Source organism: Gracilinanus agilis, chromosome X (assembly GCF_016433145.1).
Source record: "Gracilinanus agilis isolate LMUSP501 chromosome X, AgileGrace, whole genome shotgun sequence".
Taxonomy (NCBI): Eukaryota; Metazoa; Chordata; class Mammalia; order Didelphimorphia; family Didelphidae; genus Gracilinanus; species Gracilinanus agilis.
In genome coordinates this window covers 70,955,578-70,976,650 of record NC_058136.1, presented here as the reverse complement: position 1 = coordinate 70,976,650, position 21,073 = coordinate 70,955,578, and the positions used below count along the sequence as shown (strand labels likewise).

General features: G+C 50.7%; 2 protein-coding genes across 2 annotated transcripts in view; one reads left to right on the top strand and one right to left on the bottom strand.

The window, feature by feature from the left end:
- The window catches only part of HCFC1 (host cell factor C1), a 28,036-nt gene extending 7,357 nt beyond the window's left edge, over positions 1 to 20,679 (bottom strand). Inside the window, exons 1-19 of the mRNA XM_044682899.1 lie at positions 20,433 to 20,679; positions 13,038 to 13,186; positions 12,534 to 12,694; positions 11,618 to 11,826; positions 10,585 to 10,669; positions 9,728 to 9,834; positions 9,284 to 9,463; positions 8,822 to 9,193; positions 8,314 to 8,474; positions 7,664 to 7,861; positions 6,765 to 6,989; positions 6,275 to 6,379; positions 5,251 to 5,470; positions 4,687 to 4,829; positions 4,386 to 4,524; positions 3,861 to 4,081; positions 2,844 to 3,206; positions 1,418 to 2,582; positions 844 to 1,007 (exon numbers count right to left, since the gene is read on the bottom strand). Of these exons, the coding sequence (XP_044538834.1) occupies positions 844 to 1,007; positions 1,418 to 2,582; positions 2,844 to 3,206; positions 3,861 to 4,081; positions 4,386 to 4,524; positions 4,687 to 4,829; positions 5,251 to 5,470; positions 6,275 to 6,379; positions 6,765 to 6,989; positions 7,664 to 7,861; positions 8,314 to 8,474; positions 8,822 to 9,193; positions 9,284 to 9,463; positions 9,728 to 9,834; positions 10,585 to 10,669; positions 11,618 to 11,826; positions 12,534 to 12,694; positions 13,038 to 13,186; positions 20,433 to 20,679 (4,614 nt within the window). The remainder of the gene's footprint in view (positions 1 to 843; positions 1,008 to 1,417; positions 2,583 to 2,843; positions 3,207 to 3,860; positions 4,082 to 4,385; positions 4,525 to 4,686; positions 4,830 to 5,250; positions 5,471 to 6,274; positions 6,380 to 6,764; positions 6,990 to 7,663; positions 7,862 to 8,313; positions 8,475 to 8,821; positions 9,194 to 9,283; positions 9,464 to 9,727; positions 9,835 to 10,584; positions 10,670 to 11,617; positions 11,827 to 12,533; positions 12,695 to 13,037; positions 13,187 to 20,432) is intronic.
- Positions 20,680 to 20,909: 230 nt separating this feature from the next.
- The window catches only part of TMEM187 (transmembrane protein 187), a 6,946-nt gene continuing 6,782 nt past the window's right edge, over positions 20,910 to 21,073 (top strand). The window contains 1 exon segment of the mRNA XM_044682898.1: positions 20,910 to 21,060. Coding sequence (XP_044538833.1) covers positions 20,910 to 21,060 — 151 coding nt within the window.

The following is a 21,073-nucleotide window of genomic DNA, read 5'->3' as shown; positions in this document are numbered from 1 at the left end:
AACTGTTTCCCAGAAACGTTAAAATGATGCATTTTTTTCCGGGGGGTGGCAGGGAGGCAGGACTGGGAGAGCTGACCTCCTGGAGAGCCTGAACGTGAATAAAAGGGCTGGTCCAGAACACACACACACACACAAGTTCTAGCTCAAGGTTCTAACTCATTTTCAGTCACCATAGTAACCTCTTGAGTTTCTGCCACTCCATTTCTACAAAATGGAAGTTCTAATTGTAGATCTGTCTCCTTGTAGCTAACAGGGTCAGGTAAAGCCAATGCCCAGATGAGAGAGGCCTTAGGAAACAAAGAGAGTCCTGTGGGCCTCAACCCAGTGGGCATGCATGGGTGTGGTGTAGCACCCTCTCCCCCCCCAGTACCCAAGAAAAGAGGGCACTGAGCATCTCACACTGTGGACAAAGGACTGGAGATAGAGAAAAGTGTGCTAAACTGAGAGGAAGGAGAAAGAATGGACTAGGCAGGGGATAGCAGGAGAAACTGGTATAGACATTCCAGGGGACCCGATGGAGCTGGCAAAAAGTCACATTCAGAACATGCCAAAGGGCAATTCTGGAGATGACTAAGGGAAAGGGGCTGTTGCTCAAAGTCCAAACTACAGCTGGGAACAAAGACTGGCCCAGGGATAAAACAGCGAGGGGACTTCTTAGGAACAGGAGAAGGCAAGGCTGGGCTGTACTAAAAGTCATCCCTCTCCCACTACCTGATCAGGCTGCTTGGTCCTACCCTGAAATCCTGTCCTGGGCACATAGTAGCCCCCACATAGCCTTCACAGGAGAGCAAGTCATTAGGAGTCTTGCCCAGGAGTGGTTTGGAAAGGCCAATGGCTTCCTACCGGTACTGAAGGGCCAGGAACCGGAGTGGACTGTGTCACAGCAGTCACAGCTCGGGTCTGTGTGGACGAGACTGTTGTGGTGATGGCGTTGGAGCTGGTGGAGGTCATGTTTTCCCCTTGGGTGTTCTCTGGCTCCCCCTGACCACCTGTGGTTGGTGGTGGGTCTGTGGGAAGGGAAATAGGTAGGTTGAGAATGAAAGTTGGGGTAGGCTGGGTCAGGGTACCCTTAGTAAAGAAAGGCCTAATGATAGCATTCCATCTCTCCCTTGAGGATTTGGAGAAGCAGGGCGAGGCATGGGGGTCAATGGAAGAAGCTGGAAGTTAGTTAGGAAGAGTTTCAGCTCCTATGTTGGAACTCCTCAGGCCTATCTATGCCCTTAAGACTCCTGGCTGGCTTCCTCAGCTGTAAAGTAGCCAATACCGCTCTCTCACCCACCAGATCACAAAAAGCATCTTAAGATGTGATTGGGGGCGGAGCTTCTAGAAAATCCAAGTTTCCTTCCCCCTGGGGCACTCCCCGTCACAAGACCCCTGTTCTATAAAATCAGGGCAGGGACCCTCACCTCTAACTCACCTTGGTTTGAGCTCATGTTTGAGGTGACAGTGGTAGCTGTGTGCGTGGTGCCTGTCTCATGGGTTTCACAGGGGGGGTTGGAACACACCCTCTGCCCTGGGGAGGGGGCTGTTGGCGCAGGGCTGGCAGTAGCTGGTGCTGCTGCAGAATCTAAGGCTGCCTCCAGGGTCTTCTGGGAGGGGTTGGGCCCAGGGGGCGGGACCCCAAAGTTGACTGTCATGGTGGTGCCAGTGGAGGTGGTCTGGTGAGTCTCACAATGAGGGCTAGCAGGTATCTGCTGCCCGGGCTGACTGGAGCCTACATTGGAGGTGGCAGTGGTGGCCGTATGTGTGGTGCCAGTCTCGTGGGTCTCACAGGGTGGGTTGGAGCACACCTGCTGGAGAGTGCCTGCATTCGAGGTAGTGGCTGTGTTGGTGGTACCAGTCTCGTGCGTTTCACAGGGTGGGTTGGAACAGGTGGAGGAGACGGCGGTGGCAGCGGCCAGGCAGTGCACCTCTGTGGCTTTCACAGTCATAGTGGTGCTGGTGGAACTGGTTTGATGTGTTTGGCATGAGGGCTTGGTGGGCCCCTGTACCCCATTGGCCTCCCCAGCGCCCATGTTGGACCGGGCTGTAGTTGGGGTGTTTGTTGTATGGGTATGCTGTACCTCAGACTGCCGGCTGATGAAGGCTAGTTGCCCTACGCCTGTGCTGGTACCACTCCCACTAGCTGAGCTGCTCTTAGTCACGGGGCCCATAGAACCTGTGGCAGCGGTACTTTGCTCACAGGGAGGACTGGGGCAGACCCGAGGAGCAGCTGGACATGGTGCCTCTGTAGCTCTCACAGTCATGGTGGTACCGGTTGCGCTGGTCTGATGAGTTTGGCATGGGGGCTTGGCAAGAACCTGTGGTCTCTCAGGCTCCCTAGTGCCCATATTAGATCGGGCTGTGGTGGGGGTATTGGTTGTGTGAGTGTGATATGTCTCACGTTGCTGGCTGGCAGTTGCTGGCTGCCCTGAACCCATGTTGGACATGGCAGTAGTGGCAGTGCTGGTGGTTCCTGTCTCATGGGTCTCACATGGGGGGTTTGTACACACACGCTGCCCGATCATGTTGGATGTGGCCATGGTGGCTGTGTTGGTGGTACCCGTTTCATGGGTTTCACATGGGGGATTGGAGCAGACTTGCTGCCCAGCAATGCTTGATGTAGCTAGATTGGTGGTACCTGTTTCTTGGGGCAGGCATGAGGGGATGGAGTACATGTGCTGCCCAGCCATACTAGAAGTGGCTGTGTTGGTGGTGCCTGTCTCATGGGTCTCACAGGGAGGGTTGGAGCACACAAACTGCCCTGCCCCTAGCAGTGCGGGGACCGTGAGGTTGGCACTGACCACAGTGGGAGTATTGGTGGTGCCTGTCTCATGGATCTCACAGGGGGGGTTTGAACAGACCCGCACCACGCTGCCATTCTGCTGTCCCACTGCTGAGGTCACCAACGAGGCACCTGCCTCTTGCCTGTCACAGACAAACTGGACTTGGGTTGGCTGCTGGAGGCTGCCTAGGTTTGCTACTACGGTCGTAGTGGCCGTATTAGTAGTGCCCGTCTCATGGGTCTCGCAGGGGGGGTTGGAGCACACTAGGGTCACAGTGCCGGGCTGCACATCACCCTGGCCTGATTCAGCGATTGTGACTGTGGCTGTGGGCTGCTCAGTTGTAGGTGAGGCCAAGATGGAGACGGGAAGGTCATGCACTGGCTGGGCCTCTACTCCACTGGGTGTGGTAATCAACGTCACTTGAGTGGGCTGAGAGACAGGCTAGGAAAAAACAGAAGTAGAAACCCCCTATCCATCAAGTCTCTTCTCCCTCACTGGGCCCTTCTCTTCCCATCCTCCCAAATTCTCTCCATCTTGGCTCAGTTCTGAGGCCAGGCCAGTCTTCTAAGTTTCTGTGAGGATGGCCCTGGGTTTGCACAGTGCTGATGTGCTGCGGTGGTGGCAGCAGCTAGGGTATAGTGATGGAGGGGGTTGTGTTAAAGCCAACCCTGGCCCTTCAGACTAATTTGAGAATCCCATTCCTAAAGTCCAGGAAGGTATTGGGGAGTGGGGAAAGAGACAGGGAGGAAGGAAGGAAGCCACTTCTACAAACACACGTCAGCTGTTCCTCCCACCCACCCCCAATCCAGGAGATCAGCTCCCATTTGCTAGTGGAATGTTGAAAATCTTATACAACAGGCGGCACTGGGTATCTCCCCTCACCCTGCTTAGTGTTACCACATGAGGGCAGATGGGAGAGAATTCAAAAGGAAGTTAAGACCCAGAGATTCGCCCAGGGTTATTAAGTGAGAACTCAGCTCTCCTCACGACCCCACCCCTCATCCCCCCAGCCTGGCCTGCTCACCATGCAACCGTACTGCGGTGATCTTATTATCCCTTCCTGTTTGGGTGGGTGGCAGTGGAGGAAGGGCCTACCTGCATGGTAATGGTCGGGGTGGTGAGCCCTCCTGCCGCTGTCAGAGTGGTCTGGGCAGCTGACACAGTAATGGCTGTAGGATTGATCACCTGGCTCGAAAGAGTGGCAATGGTCCCCAGGGTGGTGATAGGAGTGGCCAGAGAGGCATTGGTGTTATGCCCGCCTGCTCCAGCAAGGCTGGTAGACACTGTGCCTGTCACAGTGCCAAGAGTTGTAACTCCTGGAGGGGAGGGGAAACAAGATGAGATAGGACCATTTCCAAGACCGGAAGGAATAGAAAGTTTTAAGGGGGAAAAAAATCCCCTGGGGGAGGAGGCAACAGCAAACACACTGAGAAGCTCCCAAAAGAAAGCAGGTCCAATATAAAGGCACACTATCAGAAGAATGGGCTTAACAGTACCCTCCAGGGAGGCTAGCTTGGTCATCCCATGCCTTCATGCCATTCTCCCCTGTTTCCTCCTGATGATTAGATTAAGAGAATGCAGAGGCCAGCCAATCGCTCCACCCATCTGTCAGACACATACCTGTGGTGCCCTTCACCACAAGGGTGGTGACTGTTGGTTTGACAGCTGATACTGTGACTGGGGTGACAAGCCGCACCCCACCCATGGGAACTGTTCGGAGGATGGTGCCTGGTTGTCCAGGGGCTCCTTTTAGCACCACCTGCAATCCCAAAGATCAGAGGGCTGAGCAACTCCTGGCAAATGGCTCAGGATGCCCCAAGAAAGGCACAAGTGGCTTCGAGATATTCTCAAAGGGCAGGGAGAGAAGGCAACAGACTAGCTGACGTAGGATGATGCCAATGGTACGGCAGGTGTGTTTTACCTGGGTTACTCCTTGCTGCCCATGGCCAGTAGCGATTTTTGGGACAGCAGTTATGATTTTGGCAGGTGTCCCTGTGCCAGATGTCATGACCTTTGTGGTAATGATGGTGATTGGGGATTTGATGCCAGGGCTGCTGGTTACACCTGGGAGGATGGGATCAAAAAGGAAAGCCAGGTACCTGGGTCAGACTTCAGTAGAAGACAACTGTGAACTCTTCCCTCAAAACCCACTTCTGGCCACCGCCAAATGTGGATCAAACAGTGCTTTTATTCCCATGTCTATTACCTTCCACCCTCCAAGTGTCCTAAAAGGAAGAATCACAGCTACCCTGCCACCTCCCCCCTAAAGCTTGGGGAAAATAAAAAGAAAAAGGGAAAATAAGACCTCCAAAACTGCCCCATTTGCTCTCTCCAGCCTTGTAATCCAGTTACTCACCAGCCTGGACCTTATACCCCGACTCAGAATTCAGCCCATTGGGGGACACCCAGGATGTTGTGTCGGGAGACTTTTGGAGAGTAAATGTATTCGGGTACATATCGCGCGGCCCCTGCCCGACGCCCCTACCCGTCGCTCCGGACTGGGTGATGATAGCCGACATGGGGATGGTTTTGATGATGGTGGTAGTGCCCGGTTTGGTGGTGTTGGGGGAGACACTGCTGATGCCCAAGATGGTGGGTTTGGTTCCAGTCCCGCTGGCCTGGGTGGTGGTGATGATGGTGGTAGGCTTGCCATCAGCTGACGTTACCAGCTTCAGAATGGTACCAGCTGGCAGGGGTCCTTTGGTCTGAGAGGAAGGGCAGAAGTAGGGTGGGAGAGAAAAGGTGTTTTAGCCAGGCGCTGGTGGGTGCTGAAAGTTATTTGGCTGGTGCTCTTTGGCATACTTCAGCCGGGGTTTGGGGGGCAGTGAGAGGCTTGGGGGATGGGGAATGGACCAGCTCTATCACCTCGGAGAACTGAACACCAGAATCTTTCCTGCCAGTTTTCACTGAAAACCTCTATACATGCACACACATGTGTGCACTTGCCCTGAGTCCAAACCTCTTTTAGTCGAAGAACCGTTAATAAGGGACATTTGTAGTAGGCACGGGCAGAGTAGCAGCCAAAGCCACTCGTTGCTATCCCTTTCTCTTCCTTCAAATGAGATCACATTTGTAAAGGGCTTGGCAAACCTGTGAGTATCCTAGAAATGCTACCTGTTTCTGCTGCTGCTGCTGGCCTAGCCTGAGTCGTTTGGGGAAGAAGTAAGTTTCACTGCTCTAGGTGGTCCATCAGGAGTACCTGTCCTATAGCATGAGTGTCCGTCCACTCCCCTGACAGTCTTGTCTCTCCCTCTCCGCTATTCCAGGGCAGGCATCGCGCCTCCCTTCTGCTCCCCACCTCGGCACTCCCCACCCCAATCTTTTCACAGCAAATATTCCAATCTTGATAATCAGTCCTACCTAGTAAAAGAAATGGCCTAGAATACTCTTTAGTCACTTGCTAGTGAAGAAGTGCCACCAATCTGGAAAGCAACCTTGCAAAGTCACTTTTACAAGGATGAATGCATCACCCCGTCTCCCCCGTTGCTACCCTAGGCTGGGTCGTTTACCTGGATGATCTGAGTCACAGGGCCAGTAGAAGCCTGGCCTGTGACTGCTGAGGTCTGAACCGGTTTGGTCTGAACAACTGACATCACTTTGCCCAGATTAGAAATCTGTAAAGTAAAGGGGAGATGAGGTAGAGGTTTTGGACATGGCCAATTTGGGCATTGTTCTTGCTCATCTATACACGTCTAATACAAAGGTTTTCATTCTTTTTTTCTCCTTTTAATGGTGAGTAATGGAAAAATAGATTTTTGTTCAGTGGGAAAAAAAGTCTCATTTTAAAAAAAGACTCAAAAAATCAAGTCAGGACAAACAGGGCAGGGGCTTCACTTAGAAGCCAAGTGGTAGTTGCAGTGAGGACTTTCCCAGAATGTACCTCTAAGGTTCCAGCTAGCTAGCTAGTCAGGCTGACCCAGGTCCTGAGCAGCATAGTATTTAGCCCCTGACTGGGAATGTGGTGGTCTGGCCGCTGCCCAATAAAAGCCTGCTACTCACCAGTGCGCTGCCCCCTGGGACAGAGATGGGGCTCTTCACCAGAGTGATGGTTTTGGTGACTCCACCGACCACGGTGGTCACCACCTGGGCTTGCTGGGCCACAGTCACAGTGCCAGATTTGTGGACGGTGATAATGGGGCGGGTAGGAGTGTTGGCAGCTGATGATACCGATGTGCCTACTTGGGCTGCTGCTGTCTTCAGCATCCGGGTGGCTGGGTTGCTCACCTGAGGTGAAGGGAAGAGAGACGGCGTGAAGCACCCCAGAGAGGACACCTGAGTAGGCTCAAAAAAAGAAAAGAGCTCCAGATGTTATGTGCAAAAGACTTTTTGAGGCTAATTCACCACTCAACACTTTTGGGTGGCAGGCAAACCTCAATCTAGCAATCATGGTTATCCTAGCTTGGGGGAAGAGCTCAATCTAGGGCAATGACGGCAAACCTTTTAGAGCCCAAGCACCCAAATTGCAACCCTCACACCACATGTGAGCTGCTGTGACCCCACCACCACCACCAGGGAGGGAGGAAGCACTCCCTTTGGGGTATTGGGCAGAAGGGCGGGAGATATGAGAAATGTCCTCAGGCCAGAATGGCGAGGGGGAAGGGAGCAGCCCCGCTCCAGCACATGTGTCTTGGATTTGTCAACACAGGTCTAGGGTTTCCTGAATCTAAGCCTTTCCATGTAGTAGCTGAAGAAACTCCCACATCCCCAATTTGGAAGCTCTCTTGGGCCTCAGATCACAAACTTTCTTCATTAAGCCTACTGTTCTTTTAGAATTCCTGAATGGGAGGAATGTGGGTGGGCTGCTGCCTCCTTTTCCTAAGCCTGGAGGATCACTGAGGGGCCTCTGAAAAGAGGTAGCAGACCCAAGAATCTGCCTTCAGAGGCAGACCGGTGCTCACCATGACTGGGGAGGAGGCCACCTTCACTGTGGCTGGAAGTGTGGAGGTGCCAGGAGACACTGCTACAGTTTTGACAATGGTGGTCCCTGCAGGGACACTCAGTACTGTGGGAGCTGAGGAAGGAGGGATCTTCTGGGTGGCCGCAGCTGCAGCAGCCAGGGCTGCCATGCCACTCATCTGAGGGTTGCTGCCGATCACCTAAAAATGGGAGAAGGAAGAGCTCGCTTGGGTTGGAGTCCTAAATTAAAGTTGTGACTGTACACACAATAATGCCAACTGGCATCACCTTAGGCCCATGGACACCCTACTAAGACCCCTAACAGTTGGGACCCAGGAAAGGGGCCCAATGACCTACATCTTAGCTGCTTCCCCCGCCCCCCTGTCCCCAAAATAATAATCCAAGGGCTAAGTTTCTCTGGTCACATGATTCTGCCATCATCCAACTCCCAAGGCCTGTACATTAGATACAAACAATTGTTCCCAGGCCTATGAGGGGTTTTAGTTTCTTTTTGTGTTCTCCTACAAGGACACAAGCCATGCCTCCCCAAGTCCCAGAAAGACTTAGTTTCCATCTGTATTCTCCTTCAAGGGCAACAGAGGACCTTTCTCCAATAGCCTTTCATGGCAAAGCCAACTGGGCATCAACTCACTGTCCCCTGGGCACTCTGTGTCGGCACAACCATTCGGACACCGGCGGGCAGCGAAGTCACAGTAACTGGAGCTTTTCCAGGTTGGCTGGCTGGTCGAACAGTGACTAGGGGAGTTCCTGCTGGAGTCTGGGGGCCAGTCACTTTGAGAACAGCAGGGACACCTGCCAATAAAGGAGGGTGGGCATGCTGGACTTCAGGCAAGCCTTCCCAGAGTCTCTGGAGGCGAGCAGTGCCCCTGTGTCACTATTCCCATGGATGGCTAAGACTCTAGTTGTGTGCCTGGTTTTGTTTGTGCCACTCTCAGACTAGAATCACCCTCAGGGTAGAGACTGTACCGCTTTCTCCTCTCACACAATGCTCACTCAGTTTAAGATCTAACTAAATGACCCTGTCCTCTGGAAAGGATACAAATTCCAGGAGTCTATAATGTCAGGTCTCCCTGAGACCATATTCCCTTGCTTTCCCCAACTGGGCAGAGGCCAGCTCAACACGTGGCCATATGGCTCACCTTGAGTCCGACCTGTGGTGGGCACAGGGATGGGGCTGCCAGGCACTGTCGGCAAGACCTGGATGGTGGTGGTGGTGGTTGGGGGGGTTGCGGCCGCCTGTGGGAGCAGTGTGATGCCAACCTGGGCCAGTGGCTGCACAGCAGGGGCTGCTGCAGCTGGGGCAGGGCTCTTGGGGGGATTGATAGGCACAGATGGAACAGGGTTGGCTGCAGGTGAGGTGGCAGTGGCAGCGGCAGCGGCGGCGGCAGGAATATCATACTTTTGGAGCTGCAGGAGATAACTGTCAGCCGTTGGCACTGCCCCCCAGCTCACCTCCAGGGAGTTGGTGTTGGCTCGGACCAGCTGCACCCGGGACGGGGCAGGAGGCTTTTCTGTAAATACAAACATGTCAGACAGGAGTGAGAGGAGTGCCCTTGGGCCTGCCTCATCTGCCCCATTACCTTCCCAGGAAGCCAGCTCACCTGTCTCTAGGTACCAGAGGTCCTTACAGCAGACTTGGTTATTCCACGCTTTTCGGTAACCGTCTCGCCCGCTCCAAATATAGAGTCGGGTGTTAATGGCCACTGCACAGTGGCCAGCTCGAGCCCGGGGGATGTTGTCCTCCAGTGTGTCCATCAGAATAGTTTCCCAGGCCATAGTGTCTGGGGCAGGAAGGGTAATGTTAGCAAAGGATGAGGAAACCACAAGCTCTTGTCAGATTCTGAAACTCTGGAATTTCTACAGCAGAGTTCAGGATTGGCTGGGGGTGTGTGTGTGTGTGGGAGGAATAGAACCCAGGACCCCAGACCACCCTCTACCCAGGTGTGGTGAGGAAGAGGGAGGGTCTCCCTACTCCAACCTGCCCTGTGTGGTACTTCAAGACCTCTGGGGGTGGGAGTTGGAGACAGTCAGCCTAGGAACCATACCCAAGTTGAGACAGGCCAGTGTGTTGGTGCACTTCCACTCCTTCTCGTGTGTAGCCACTTTGACGTCATCCATAACAAGAGGAACCCAACCACCAAACACATACATTCTGGAGGAAGGAGGACAGGACATGTAGGTGACTGACTGAGAGACACATGCTGTCCTCTGCTGCTTCTCACAGGGCAAAGCCTTCAGCCTGCCCCCAAAGTTCTCAGCTCTTCCTCTCCCCACCCAGACTGGGGTCTTTTACTACGATTTTAAAAATCTTGTGAACTCCCTCATTTGGCCAATTCCCTGCATGTGGCCAGAGTGCTCAGGGCATCCTAATGGCTCCCTAGTGAACATCCCCCTCCAGTCTCTTTTTGTCCAGGGATAAGGAGCTCCTCAGTGGGAAAATTCTTACAAATGCAGATGGGCAATTCCATGCCTAAGTCTACAAAGTCAGAATGTGTCTGTCAGAGATGGGATTGGAACCCGGGTCTTCCTGACTCCAAGGTCAACCCACTATACATTACACCTCACAGAGGAATAGCAAACATCAAAGCCGCAAGTGAACTGAGATAGTTAGCCCAACAAAGACCCAGAGATGTTGGCATATGGGGTGCTCCTGATCCCCAAACTATTTGCCCCTCTTGGCCAGGCCTTGATGATCCAGTATTGGGCCTACTGGGTTTCAATCCTTTGAGTTCACTTCTGAGTATTCCAATCTCTCTGAAAACCCTTAGCATGTCCCCTTTTAGAAAGAGGTGGCACCCCCCCCCCCAGGGGATACCAAGCAGCATGGGAAATTGCCAGTTCAGCCCTGGCCTTTGGGAGCTGCCAGGAAAGGGGTTGGGAGTGGGGAAGATGATCCACTCACTTGTTTCCTATGGTGGTGGCAGAATGAAGACTTCGAGGGAGAGGAGCCACCCCACTGAGAGTAGGTTTATTCCAGGTCAGGGTCTCTGTGTACACAAGAGAGGCTTCCATTTTCTCCCAACTTCTAATAACATATACCTAACCTATAGGGATCCCCTGCTAGCCCAGGGTGACCCCCTCTGTGGGGAGAAAAGCACTGAACGCAAAATCACTAGATATTACCTGGTCCAGCCCCACCATCTATAGCACAAGTCTCTCTACGGCACTCCTAACTGGTGGTCTCATACCTACTCGAACATTTCCACTGATGGGGAACCCAAATCGAGCTGTTGGCCAGTTCTAGTTTCGAGAATATGCTTTAAGAATGAGTTACAGCCTGTTTGGGTTTGTTTCTTTCATTCTTGGTGGGGGTGGGGGTGGTTACAGGATGGGACTCAAAAGCTATTTAACTCCCTCTTTATATATGTTGATCCTTAAAAGAGAACAATTGCTATTCCCAAGAATAAGTGCCCTCAGGCCCCTCCTTGGCTTTTCATTCCAGTCCAGTCTCCAAGACCGTCCCTGGCTCAGCTGGCCTTCTCTAGGTACAGCTGCACATAAAGTGACCCCAATCCTGACGGTGGGGCAGCCAGCTCATGGAGGCCCTGATCCGTGCACTCTTTCTCCATCTCAGGTTGATCCCAAATAAGCCAGCAGGCTGGCGTGAAGCTAGCCTGCCTCCTGTGGACATTGCTCTTTCCTAGAGGTGAGAAAGTTAGCCATCAGTATCAGAGAAGTCTCATCTTTAGGCAGACTTGCAATGGGTAGGAAGAAAAGCTTGCTCTTTGACCTCAGGAAGTGCTAGAAATCTTTGTTCTAAGGATGATTGGATAAGGGCCACCACACAAAACACATGAACCATTCAGAGAAGTTCTGCCCAGCAAAGACAGCAAAAGAGAATTAAGATACACCTTTGTTTCCCCAAAGTCTTGTCTCTTGCATTCCAGAGATGCTAGACACTAGCTAGAAGCCAAGCCCACCCTTCAGATTCTTACCGATATCTAGGGTCCAGAGATCCCCAAGTCTGCAGCCACTCATTCCCCCATAGATAACCAACTTGGATTTCTTGTTGTCTTTTTCTGTATAGACTACGGCCGTGTGGGACTCCCGAGGGGGCGGCAGGACCCCGTAAGTGATGGGGATGTCCCAGGCCACCACACCAGAGCCTGGTCGTAACTCCAGGATGTATAGGTCATTCAGGTACCTAGGAGAGAGAGTAGCCCTATCAAGCTGCAACATTCCTTGGTCCTTCCACCTAGACAGTAGGTTGGTTTTCTGGCCAGATATTTTCCAGATCACGTCTGGCTGAACAGAGAATTATCAAAAGCCATGACAAGGCCAAGTTCATTCCTATTTCCCCTTCCACCTTCTCCCCAGAGAGGGGTCCTACATCAATCCCAAAGGGAGCTGAAGCCCCAGGTAGCTTTCTGCCCCTTCGACACACAGAGCTGGGCATTGTACAGAGTGATACAAGAAACATCTTTAGACAGGTAGGCCCCTTGGCCTAAGACCCTGGAAAATACCACACTTGCAGGCAGCCAAGTCTAAGCATGAAGGCAAACTAGAGCTCTGGGGGGGGCAGGGAGGGGGATATATCCCTGAAATTTGATTTCCCCAGATCAGAGCTGAAAGAGACATTATATATCTGGCCCACCTCCTTGCTTCATGGATCTGAATCACAATTCAGAGATTCTGATATTCCAGGGTTCTCAAGCCCTGAAAGGCCAGAGTAGGTGCTAAAGCAAAGGCACTATGCCCAGGGAGCTAGTTGCAGGAAAATCCTTAAGAAATCCTGGTCACTTTATCTCAACTGGGTTCTTCCTCATCAACTAAGACAACCCCTCCCCCCACCCCGCCCTCGCCTGATGGCTGGGACCGTGGGGCCTTGGAGGCCAGAGGGAAAAGCCTCACCTCGGAATGTTGTTCTTGGGATCCTCGCTGTCATTAGCCAAACCCCCAAACAGGTAGCATTTGTTGCCCACAAGAGAAAAGCTGTGCCCAAGTCGGGGGCATGGAGGTGGCCCATTTTTGGGGGCTTTTGCTTTGAGCCTTTTCCATTCCCACCTGCTTGCCTGCAACCAGAGGACAAGGGGTATCAAGTCCAAGCCTGGAGGAGAAGGGTGCTCCAGGGGCTAAATCCACAGCCAACTCCTTGTCAAATCAGGAGATACTGGGACCCTGTACCCCCTCAAGGAGGCTTTGGCAGGGTGTGGCTTGGAACGGGAGGGAATTTAGTTTTTGGGAAGCAGTATCGAGCAGAGCTGCCAAGGACCATCTGGTCATAGGCCATAACTTCTGGCTCCTCCTTACCTCTGCTGCCTACTTCCCGTGTTTAATAAAGTTGCCTTCTATCCCCTCCCCCTCCCCCTCCTTTGAGGTAGATGGGTCCCAGGAATCCCAAGGCCAAGCTATTACCTGCAACTCGTAGAGGTCGTTGCTGTACTTCCCATATTCCACCATCCCACCAAACACCAGCAGTCGAGTCCCATCACACACAAAGCCATAGGCGGCGCAGCCTGGAGGGATGTCCCCTCGAACGGCAGGAATAAACCACTGGTTGGTTGCTGGAAAGAAGTAGCAATAAACAGTCAGACAACTTGTTTGGGGGAACATCTGGGGCAGAACCAAGAGAACATTGTACACAGTTACAGCAATATTGATCAAATGTGATAGGTTTAGCTACTAACAGCAATACAACGATCCAGGGCAATTCTGATGGACTTATGAGAAAGATGCTCTCCACCTCCAGAGAAAGAACTGGGGGAGCAGAAACGCAGAGGAAAACATGATTTTTCACTTATTCATCCCAGATTAAATGGTTTGTCAACTCCAGAAGGGGAGAGGGAAGAAGGGAGACAGCACGAATCCTATAACTACTTTGGAAAACTTATGTGGAAATTTGTTATTAAAATAAAATAAAGATAAAACTAAAAACATTTTCTGGCTGACTGAATGGTCAAAAACTCAGGCCCTAAATCCCTTGTGCTTGAGAAGCTTCCTCCCCTGTCATGAGGCAGAAATGCTCAGGGCCAGCACATCTGCTGAGCATGAGGGGAGGCAGACTAGTGCCTCTTTTCCAGGGGCTCAGTCAAGAAACTAAGCAAATGGGAGAAAAGGGGGAATTAAAGGTTTTGTGGCCCAATAAAGGACTATTCAACCCATCCTCACAAAAGCGACAAAACACCCACAAACCACTTCCCATCCTTACTCTTACTATGCATCTCTTGAGTGGCAAGTAGCTTGGGTGCTGTTCTAGCACCTACCCCATCATATATACTTATAAAGAATGCAAAGTGAAGGGGCAGCCAGGCCTAGAGGTAGGTGGCCTCAGATACTACCTAGCTGGGTGACCTTGGGCAAGTCACTTGACAGCCACTGCCTAACTCTTACCACCCTTCAGCCTTGGAACCAATACCAATACACAATATTGGTTAAGATGGAAGTTAAGGATAAAAAAAAAAAAAAAAAAAAAAAAAAAAAGCAAAATATATCCCTACACTGCCACCCCCCCCCCATCCCACCTTGGCAGAGAAGCTGGCTCCCAAGGCCAGGGAAAAGAATAAACCCGCAGAGTGAACAGACAGGATGCTCTGGGCCACATACAAACAGCTCTCTTCTGACTGTGGCTCTGAAAAGTTAAGGTCGGTGGGATAGAAGCACCCATTGGCATGACCTGATTCTACAGGCCTCCAAGTTTCCACCAGGTGGCATCTGTACTTTTATCAGATCCCCTCCCCTCCCCTTAGCTACAAGTGAGAGTCCTCTGGAGGATCCCCCTACCCCCACCCCAGAGCATTTAGATTTTCACTGCTGTCGTCATCTTGAACTACTGAAAATTTATCACAGAGGATGGGGTTGGCCATAATGGCTCCTCCAAATCAAACGAGCTTCACTTGGACTTGTTTACACACTCCCTATTGAATGCTGGGTAAGAGAACCCCCTATTCCCACCAATGTCCATTAGTTAAATAGTGTCTGTGTGTCTCTCTCAAACCCTTGGTTCCAAGGCAGAGGAGTGGTATGGCCTAGGTAATTGAGGTAACTTGCCCAGGGCCCACAGCCAAGGTCACATTTGAACCTAGAACTCCTGTCTCCAGGTCTGGAGATCTATCCACTAAGCCACCTAGTTGTCCCTTAAATAGCTTTTCTACAGTTTGCATCTACCATTAAACCATTTTCCTCATCAAGATCTTAGAGCCAAGAGACCTCAGGTCATTTACTTCAACCCTTTTCAATAGGTAGATGGGGAAACTAAGGGGTGGGACGGTGGGTGTAAGTAAGGACGCCCCTGGATCACAGTGGTAGAGCTGCTTTCTGATATACTACCTTCCTCATACCGATCAAGGTGGCTACTACTGATCTATCGCCAGTAGGATACATGGTTCAAGGCTTGCTTGTAAACCCTTATTTTCTGTCTCCATAACAACTTTTAAAGACAGCACAAGGGTTAGGCAATTGTGGTCAAGTTAAGCCCAGAGTCACACTGCTAGAAAGTGGCTGAGGGAATCGTTTACCTGGCAGATCTATGGAGAAGGGAAAATTTTATGACTAAACAAGAGATAGAGTATTATAAGATGAATGATTTTGGTTAAATTAAAAAGCTTTTGTACAAACAAAACTAATCTAACCAAGACTAGAAGGGAACCAACAAAGTGAAGTGGGAAAACTTTTTTTTATAACGAATGTCTCTGATAAAGGTCTAATTTCTCAAATTTACAGAGAACTAAGTCAAATTTAAAAGAACACAAGTCATTCCCCAATTGACAAATGGACAAAGGATATGAACAAGCAATTTTCAGATGAAGAAATTAAAGCCATCAATAATCATATGAAAAACTTATACATTCCTCTTGATTAGAGAAATACAAATTAAAATGACTGCTGAGGTACCACCCCCCACCTAGCAGATTGGCCATTAAGGCAGTAAAGGAAAGTGGTAAATATTGGAGGGGATGGTGGCAAAATTGGTACAAAAGAATGCACTGTTGGTGGAGTTGTGAACTGATTTAACTATTCTGGAGGGCAATTTGGAAGTATTCCCTAAGGGCTATAAAACTGTGCATTACCCTTTGATCCAGTAATGCCAGAGGTCTGTATCCCAAAGAGATAATAAAAAAGGAGAAAGAATTTACTTGCACAAAAATATTTATAACTGCTCAAAAAAATTTTTTTCTGGCTGAATAGATTGCAATATTTGAATGTGATGGATTGCATGTTATTAGAAATGACAAATGTTGGAAATGTAAACAAAATAAAGGAAATATATGAAGAGATGAAAAAAAACAACAACATATTTTTTTCATGGCTACCTGATTCTTATAGTGTCCTCCCCTCTTTTCTTCCCACTCCTGGAGTTGACAAACAATTCCACATGAATTATCACTCAAATCCTATTTCCATATTATTTATTTTTGTTATAATCTTCTAAAACCAAAACCCCACATCCTATACCCATATAAAGAAGTGATAAATCATATGTTTTCTTCTGCACTTCTGCTCCCACAGTTCTTTCTCTTGATGTGGACAGCATTCTTTCTCCTAAGTCCTTCACAATTGTCCTAGATCATTGCACTGCTTTTAGTAGCAAAGTCAATTACACCTGAGCATCCCACAATGTTTCAGTAACTGTATATAATGTATAACTGCTCTTTCTGTGGTGGCAAAGAATTGGAAATTGAAAGGAAATTGAGATGGAATACTATTGTGCTGTAAGAAATGATTAGCCAGATGATTCCGGAAAAAGCTGGAAAGATCTGTAGGAACTGATACAGAGTGAAATAAGCAGAACCGGGAGAACATTGTACATAACGACAGCAATACTGGACAATGATTATCTGTAAAAACTTGGCTCCTCTCAGCAGTGCATTGCTGGAGCGTATTTCTGTTGGAAGTAGTCTTTCGCATAGGCGTATGTACAGTTTTATTTTGGGGTTTGGGTTATATATGACTTTGCTCTTACAACAACGACCAATATGGAAGTGTGTTTTGCATGACAACAACAACAAAAAAGTAGCTGAGGCTAAGCCTGGTGCTTTATATCCATTGAGCCAGCTAGCTGCTTCTCAATTTTTTTTTTCTAACAGTATCCAAGCTCTCAATTGGTTACACACAACTTTGTTAATATCAGTCATTGCTAGAATCCATGACTAGGAAATGATGAAAATAACTAGGCCAGACAGAGCAAATCAGTGGCATCACCCTGCACCTTTCACCCACCTTCAATTCAACAAAGATTTTCAAAAGAGTTACACAATGCACTGAGCTAGTCAGTTCTCAATTGTATCTATCAGGTTGAAATAAATGCCCCATTGGTACCACATGTTGAAGTATTGAATAATAGATTTAAGGCCTGGCAGGGATCTTAAAAAAACAAACAAACAACACATAGTTCAGTCTCCCAGGCTATTCATCAATCTTTTCTCCTTGACATCCCAGCAGAATATCATCCAATTTCTGCTTAAATACCTGCAGAGACATGGAGCTCACTCTTTTATCACTGCTACACATTTTAACTTGGTATAAAGTGCCCATCTCTTGGTAAATGCCTTGGGAGGAAGAGGAGTACTAGTCTGCTCCTTTCGCAGCAAGAGGTCTCTTGAAATATATGAAATCAAGGATTTTCTTGAGAAGCAATAACAGTGGTGAAAGAGTACCCTACACAGATCAGGAGAGTTCTGCATTCAAATCAAACCCCATCTCTAACCCTATGACCACTGTTAGTCACATAATGTGATAGAAAAAAACCCTTACCTTCCATCTTAGAAGCCACACTGTGTATTAGTTCTAAGATAGAAGAGTGGTAAGGGCTAGGCGACTTGCCCCCGGGGAACATAGCTAGGAAGTGTTGGAGGCTGGATTTGAAGACCAGGACCTCGAATCTTCAGGCTCTGCCCTTCATCCATGTTCTCTCTCCTTACACCCAGTTTCCATACATATAAAAACAGATAAATATGCCTGTGGTATCTCATGGGCATGACGCTAGTAAGAACAGCAAATTGCTATCATCATCCAAACTCTCCCACATTTCCTTAGGACTAGCTCTGCCTGAAGTCAGTCACTATGTGAATGGTTAAATCCTTTCTCTTCCTTTTCTGGGGTTCAGCATCCACACGTGTGTGTGTGTGTGTGTGTGTGTGTGTGTGTGTGTGTGTGTGTGTGTTAGATCAGATGGTCTAACATTCTATGACAACACAGAAGATGGAAAACCAAAGGCAAAAGCCAATACATTCAAGTGCTCACTCAGTGGGGCACCCAAAGATCAGATATGCTAATACTGTGCATCCATATCATGTAGGCCCCACACTACCAGCAATGATCATTTTTTGGGATCTCACTTTAGACCTTCCAAGAGGAGTTCAAATCTGGTCTTCCAAACTTCTGGCTGTGGGATCTCCAGTAGGTCACTCAACCTCAAATGCCTAGCCTTGGCTGCTCTTCTGTCTTAGAATTGATCCTAAGACAGAAGTCAAGGACTTAAAAAAAGTCTGTATCTATACTAAAACCCCCTTAAGACCCAAGATGAGAGGCACATTTTTAGAAGTTGATGGACATGCCACCACTGCCCGCTGGGCCCCCAGCACTGGTTTTGGCTCCTATCTGACTTTCTAGAAGAGTCTGGCTGCTGAGGAGGCTGCTCTAGACTCCATCTGAATAGGATTTCCAGAACTGTGCATTGTTCCAAAGTTCTAGCCGCAATGCAACGGGCCTGGTGTTGGAGAAGTTCATTTTCTCCCTATCTCATGACTATTTCCTCCGAGAGCAGCTTTTTTTTTTTACTGCACCCCTGAAACAAAGGTCCCTTCTCTAGGGAGTCAATGTGCAGATGCATCAGATGAGGAACCAAAAACTTAAGCAATCTCCACTTGAAAGCTGACAAACATGGGCAGGGGTGAGCACTCCCGAAGAGCCAGTTGGTTTAGAGGTGGGAGAGTGAGAGGGAAGGGGGTGTGTGTGTGTGTGTGTGTGTGTGTGTGTGTGTGTGTGTGTGTGTGCAAGTGCAAACAGAATGCAAACTTCAAAACATTATTGGAGAGAAGTCTCTTAGTTGTTATTCATTTTAGAGGAGGAAAAGAAGGTTCTCAGTGGTCGGAGGCCTTGCTCATGGCTACAGGTCAGAAGCAAAATTTGAATCCAGGTCTTCCTAAGCCCAGCACTCATCATACTGCCTCTTCAGCAGTCTTAGGAGCCTAGCTCAAAAGCTCTTCCTCTTAGCTCCCCCTCAAACCAACGCCAACATTTGTGGCAATGATGCCAGGCACACAGAGTAACAGGGCATTTGAGTGTCTGCCAGTCAATTGTACATTGGCAGCAAAGGCTGCTGGGCATCAGAACATCATCAGGTAGTTCAAGGAAGGAGAATATTTGTCCTCAGGGCACCCCTCAACCCCAGACCCAAGAGATGGGCAAATCCACCTCCCTCCTACCAGGCCCAACTGCCCATTTGCTCCCTTGGCACATTACAGGCCTTGCTGCCAACAAGATGAGTTTATGTCAAGTTAGTTTGAGGCTGGTTAAAAAAGCAAAATTCAAGGCGAGAAGGACCAAGTCCTCTGTGGGTAACTGGAACGGAATTCTACCCCAGTTAACATGAAACACCCCCCCCAACACAGCGAAGGCAGCCCTCCTCCCAGTCTTTGCTACCCCAAGATTCCTTAAGCATAAGCATTGTTCAGCAGCGGAGTATACCCCACAAACTCCACCCACTGTCTTGGGCAAAACTTAACCCTTCCCTAAGAAGAGGTTCCTGCAAACTGACCCCAAACTTGGGTCAGGCAAAGGGCCACTTTGGTGAATTTCAATTCATTAGCCTAAGCGACAGGGAGGTCATGCGGAGGAGCTGGAAGGAAAAGCTCTCCCTGGGCTTTGGGGCCCCAGATGGCAATCCCTCCTTGTTTAGGAGTAAACTAGGGGGTGGGCAGGGAGCAGGTCAGGCTCGGGTTCTAATCTGGCTACCGCAGAGCTAGGAAAAGATAAACAGGAACTGCTTCCCCATCCCCAGAGCAGAGGTCTGTCTAATAAGAGGCGAAGGGGCAGAACTGGGAAGGCTGCCTTACTGACAAGCCTGAGGTTCCGAGTTCTGGACTTCTGCTGGCTCAGTGGCTCATTAGCATAACAGCACTTTCCTCAACCCCAGAACTCCCTGGGTAGGGGCTACTACCGCGCCCAAATGCACCCACCCACCCACATTTCCTCACCGAAGGGGGGGGGGGCGCTCGGGTTTGGCTCTTTTGGAGCCACTCGTCTCCGCTGAGGAAACGATTAATCTCCCCAGTCTTTCCGGCGGTCGCTGGGCAAGGAGTGCTCGGCAAAGCACCACTTCACGCCCCGAACCCAGCCCGGGGCACGGAATGCAGGGGGCTGCCACAGTGCCAGGATCACGGCAAAAAAGACCAAGAGAAAAAGGGGCGGGCGGGGGGAAGGGCGCACGCGACCGCAACAGTAGCTGCAAAGAGTTCGGAGGCGGGAAAGCTAAGTAGCAACTTCCCGCCCCCGCTCAGTCTCAGCTCCCGGGGCGCATCAGCTGCACCAGTCCCGCCACTCCAACTCCAGCACTACCTAACTCTAGCACGAGTGCCGGCTCCCGCCGTTTCCTTCTCCCAGTACTGCAGCGCAGGCATGCTCTCGCCTCCAGGGGAAGGACAGGGTTAAGGTGGAGAGAAGGAGGGGGCGGGAGCGGGAAAGAAGCCGGGTGCTCGGCTGCTAGCGGCAACTGGGTAACCGGGCGGCCGGCCGGCCAGCCCGCCCGCCTGCCACCACCCCGCCACCACTATGCCCCCCGCATCCCTCTCCCCGGTCCCAGGGCACACTCACCCGTGTTATACACGTGCAGTTCGTCCACGATGCCCTCGTTGCCTCCACCAAACACTACGATGAGCTCCTTAATGGCTACGGCTCGGTGGCCGTGGCGGGGGCGCGGCACGGGGCCAGACCACCCCACCACTCGCTTCCAGCGGGGCTGCAGCAGCTGAGCCAGCGAGCTGCTCCCGGCAACAGCGACAGCAGAGGAAGAGGCTGAGGCAGAGGCCACCGCCGCTGCGGGTTGCAGACCCGAAGCCATGGCCCGGGGCAGGAGCAGGCACGCTCAGGGGGCGGGGAATGGAAGTGCCGAAGCGAGAGCCCAAGTGAGCAGTCTGAGTCCGGCGGGCGCCACGGAGCTCGGAGCTCCGAGGAGAAACACTGGCTGGCCAGAAAAGCCACTCACAAGGCAACAGCCGCCTCCATGGAGGCCGCCATCTTACTCACCCCCCCAGCACTCGGGCCCGACTCCTAATTCTATCAGCAGCCCAGATGCTTAAGCAAAAGCTGCGGCGGCAAGAGTGGCGGCGCCGGGGGCAGCACCGATCCCGGCCCCTGGAGAGAGTGTCCGATTCGGTTCCGAGGCCACAGCGGCCCGGCCGGCTCGTCCACCTCACAGACCTGCCCTGGGAGCCGCCATCTTGTGCTGCCGCGCT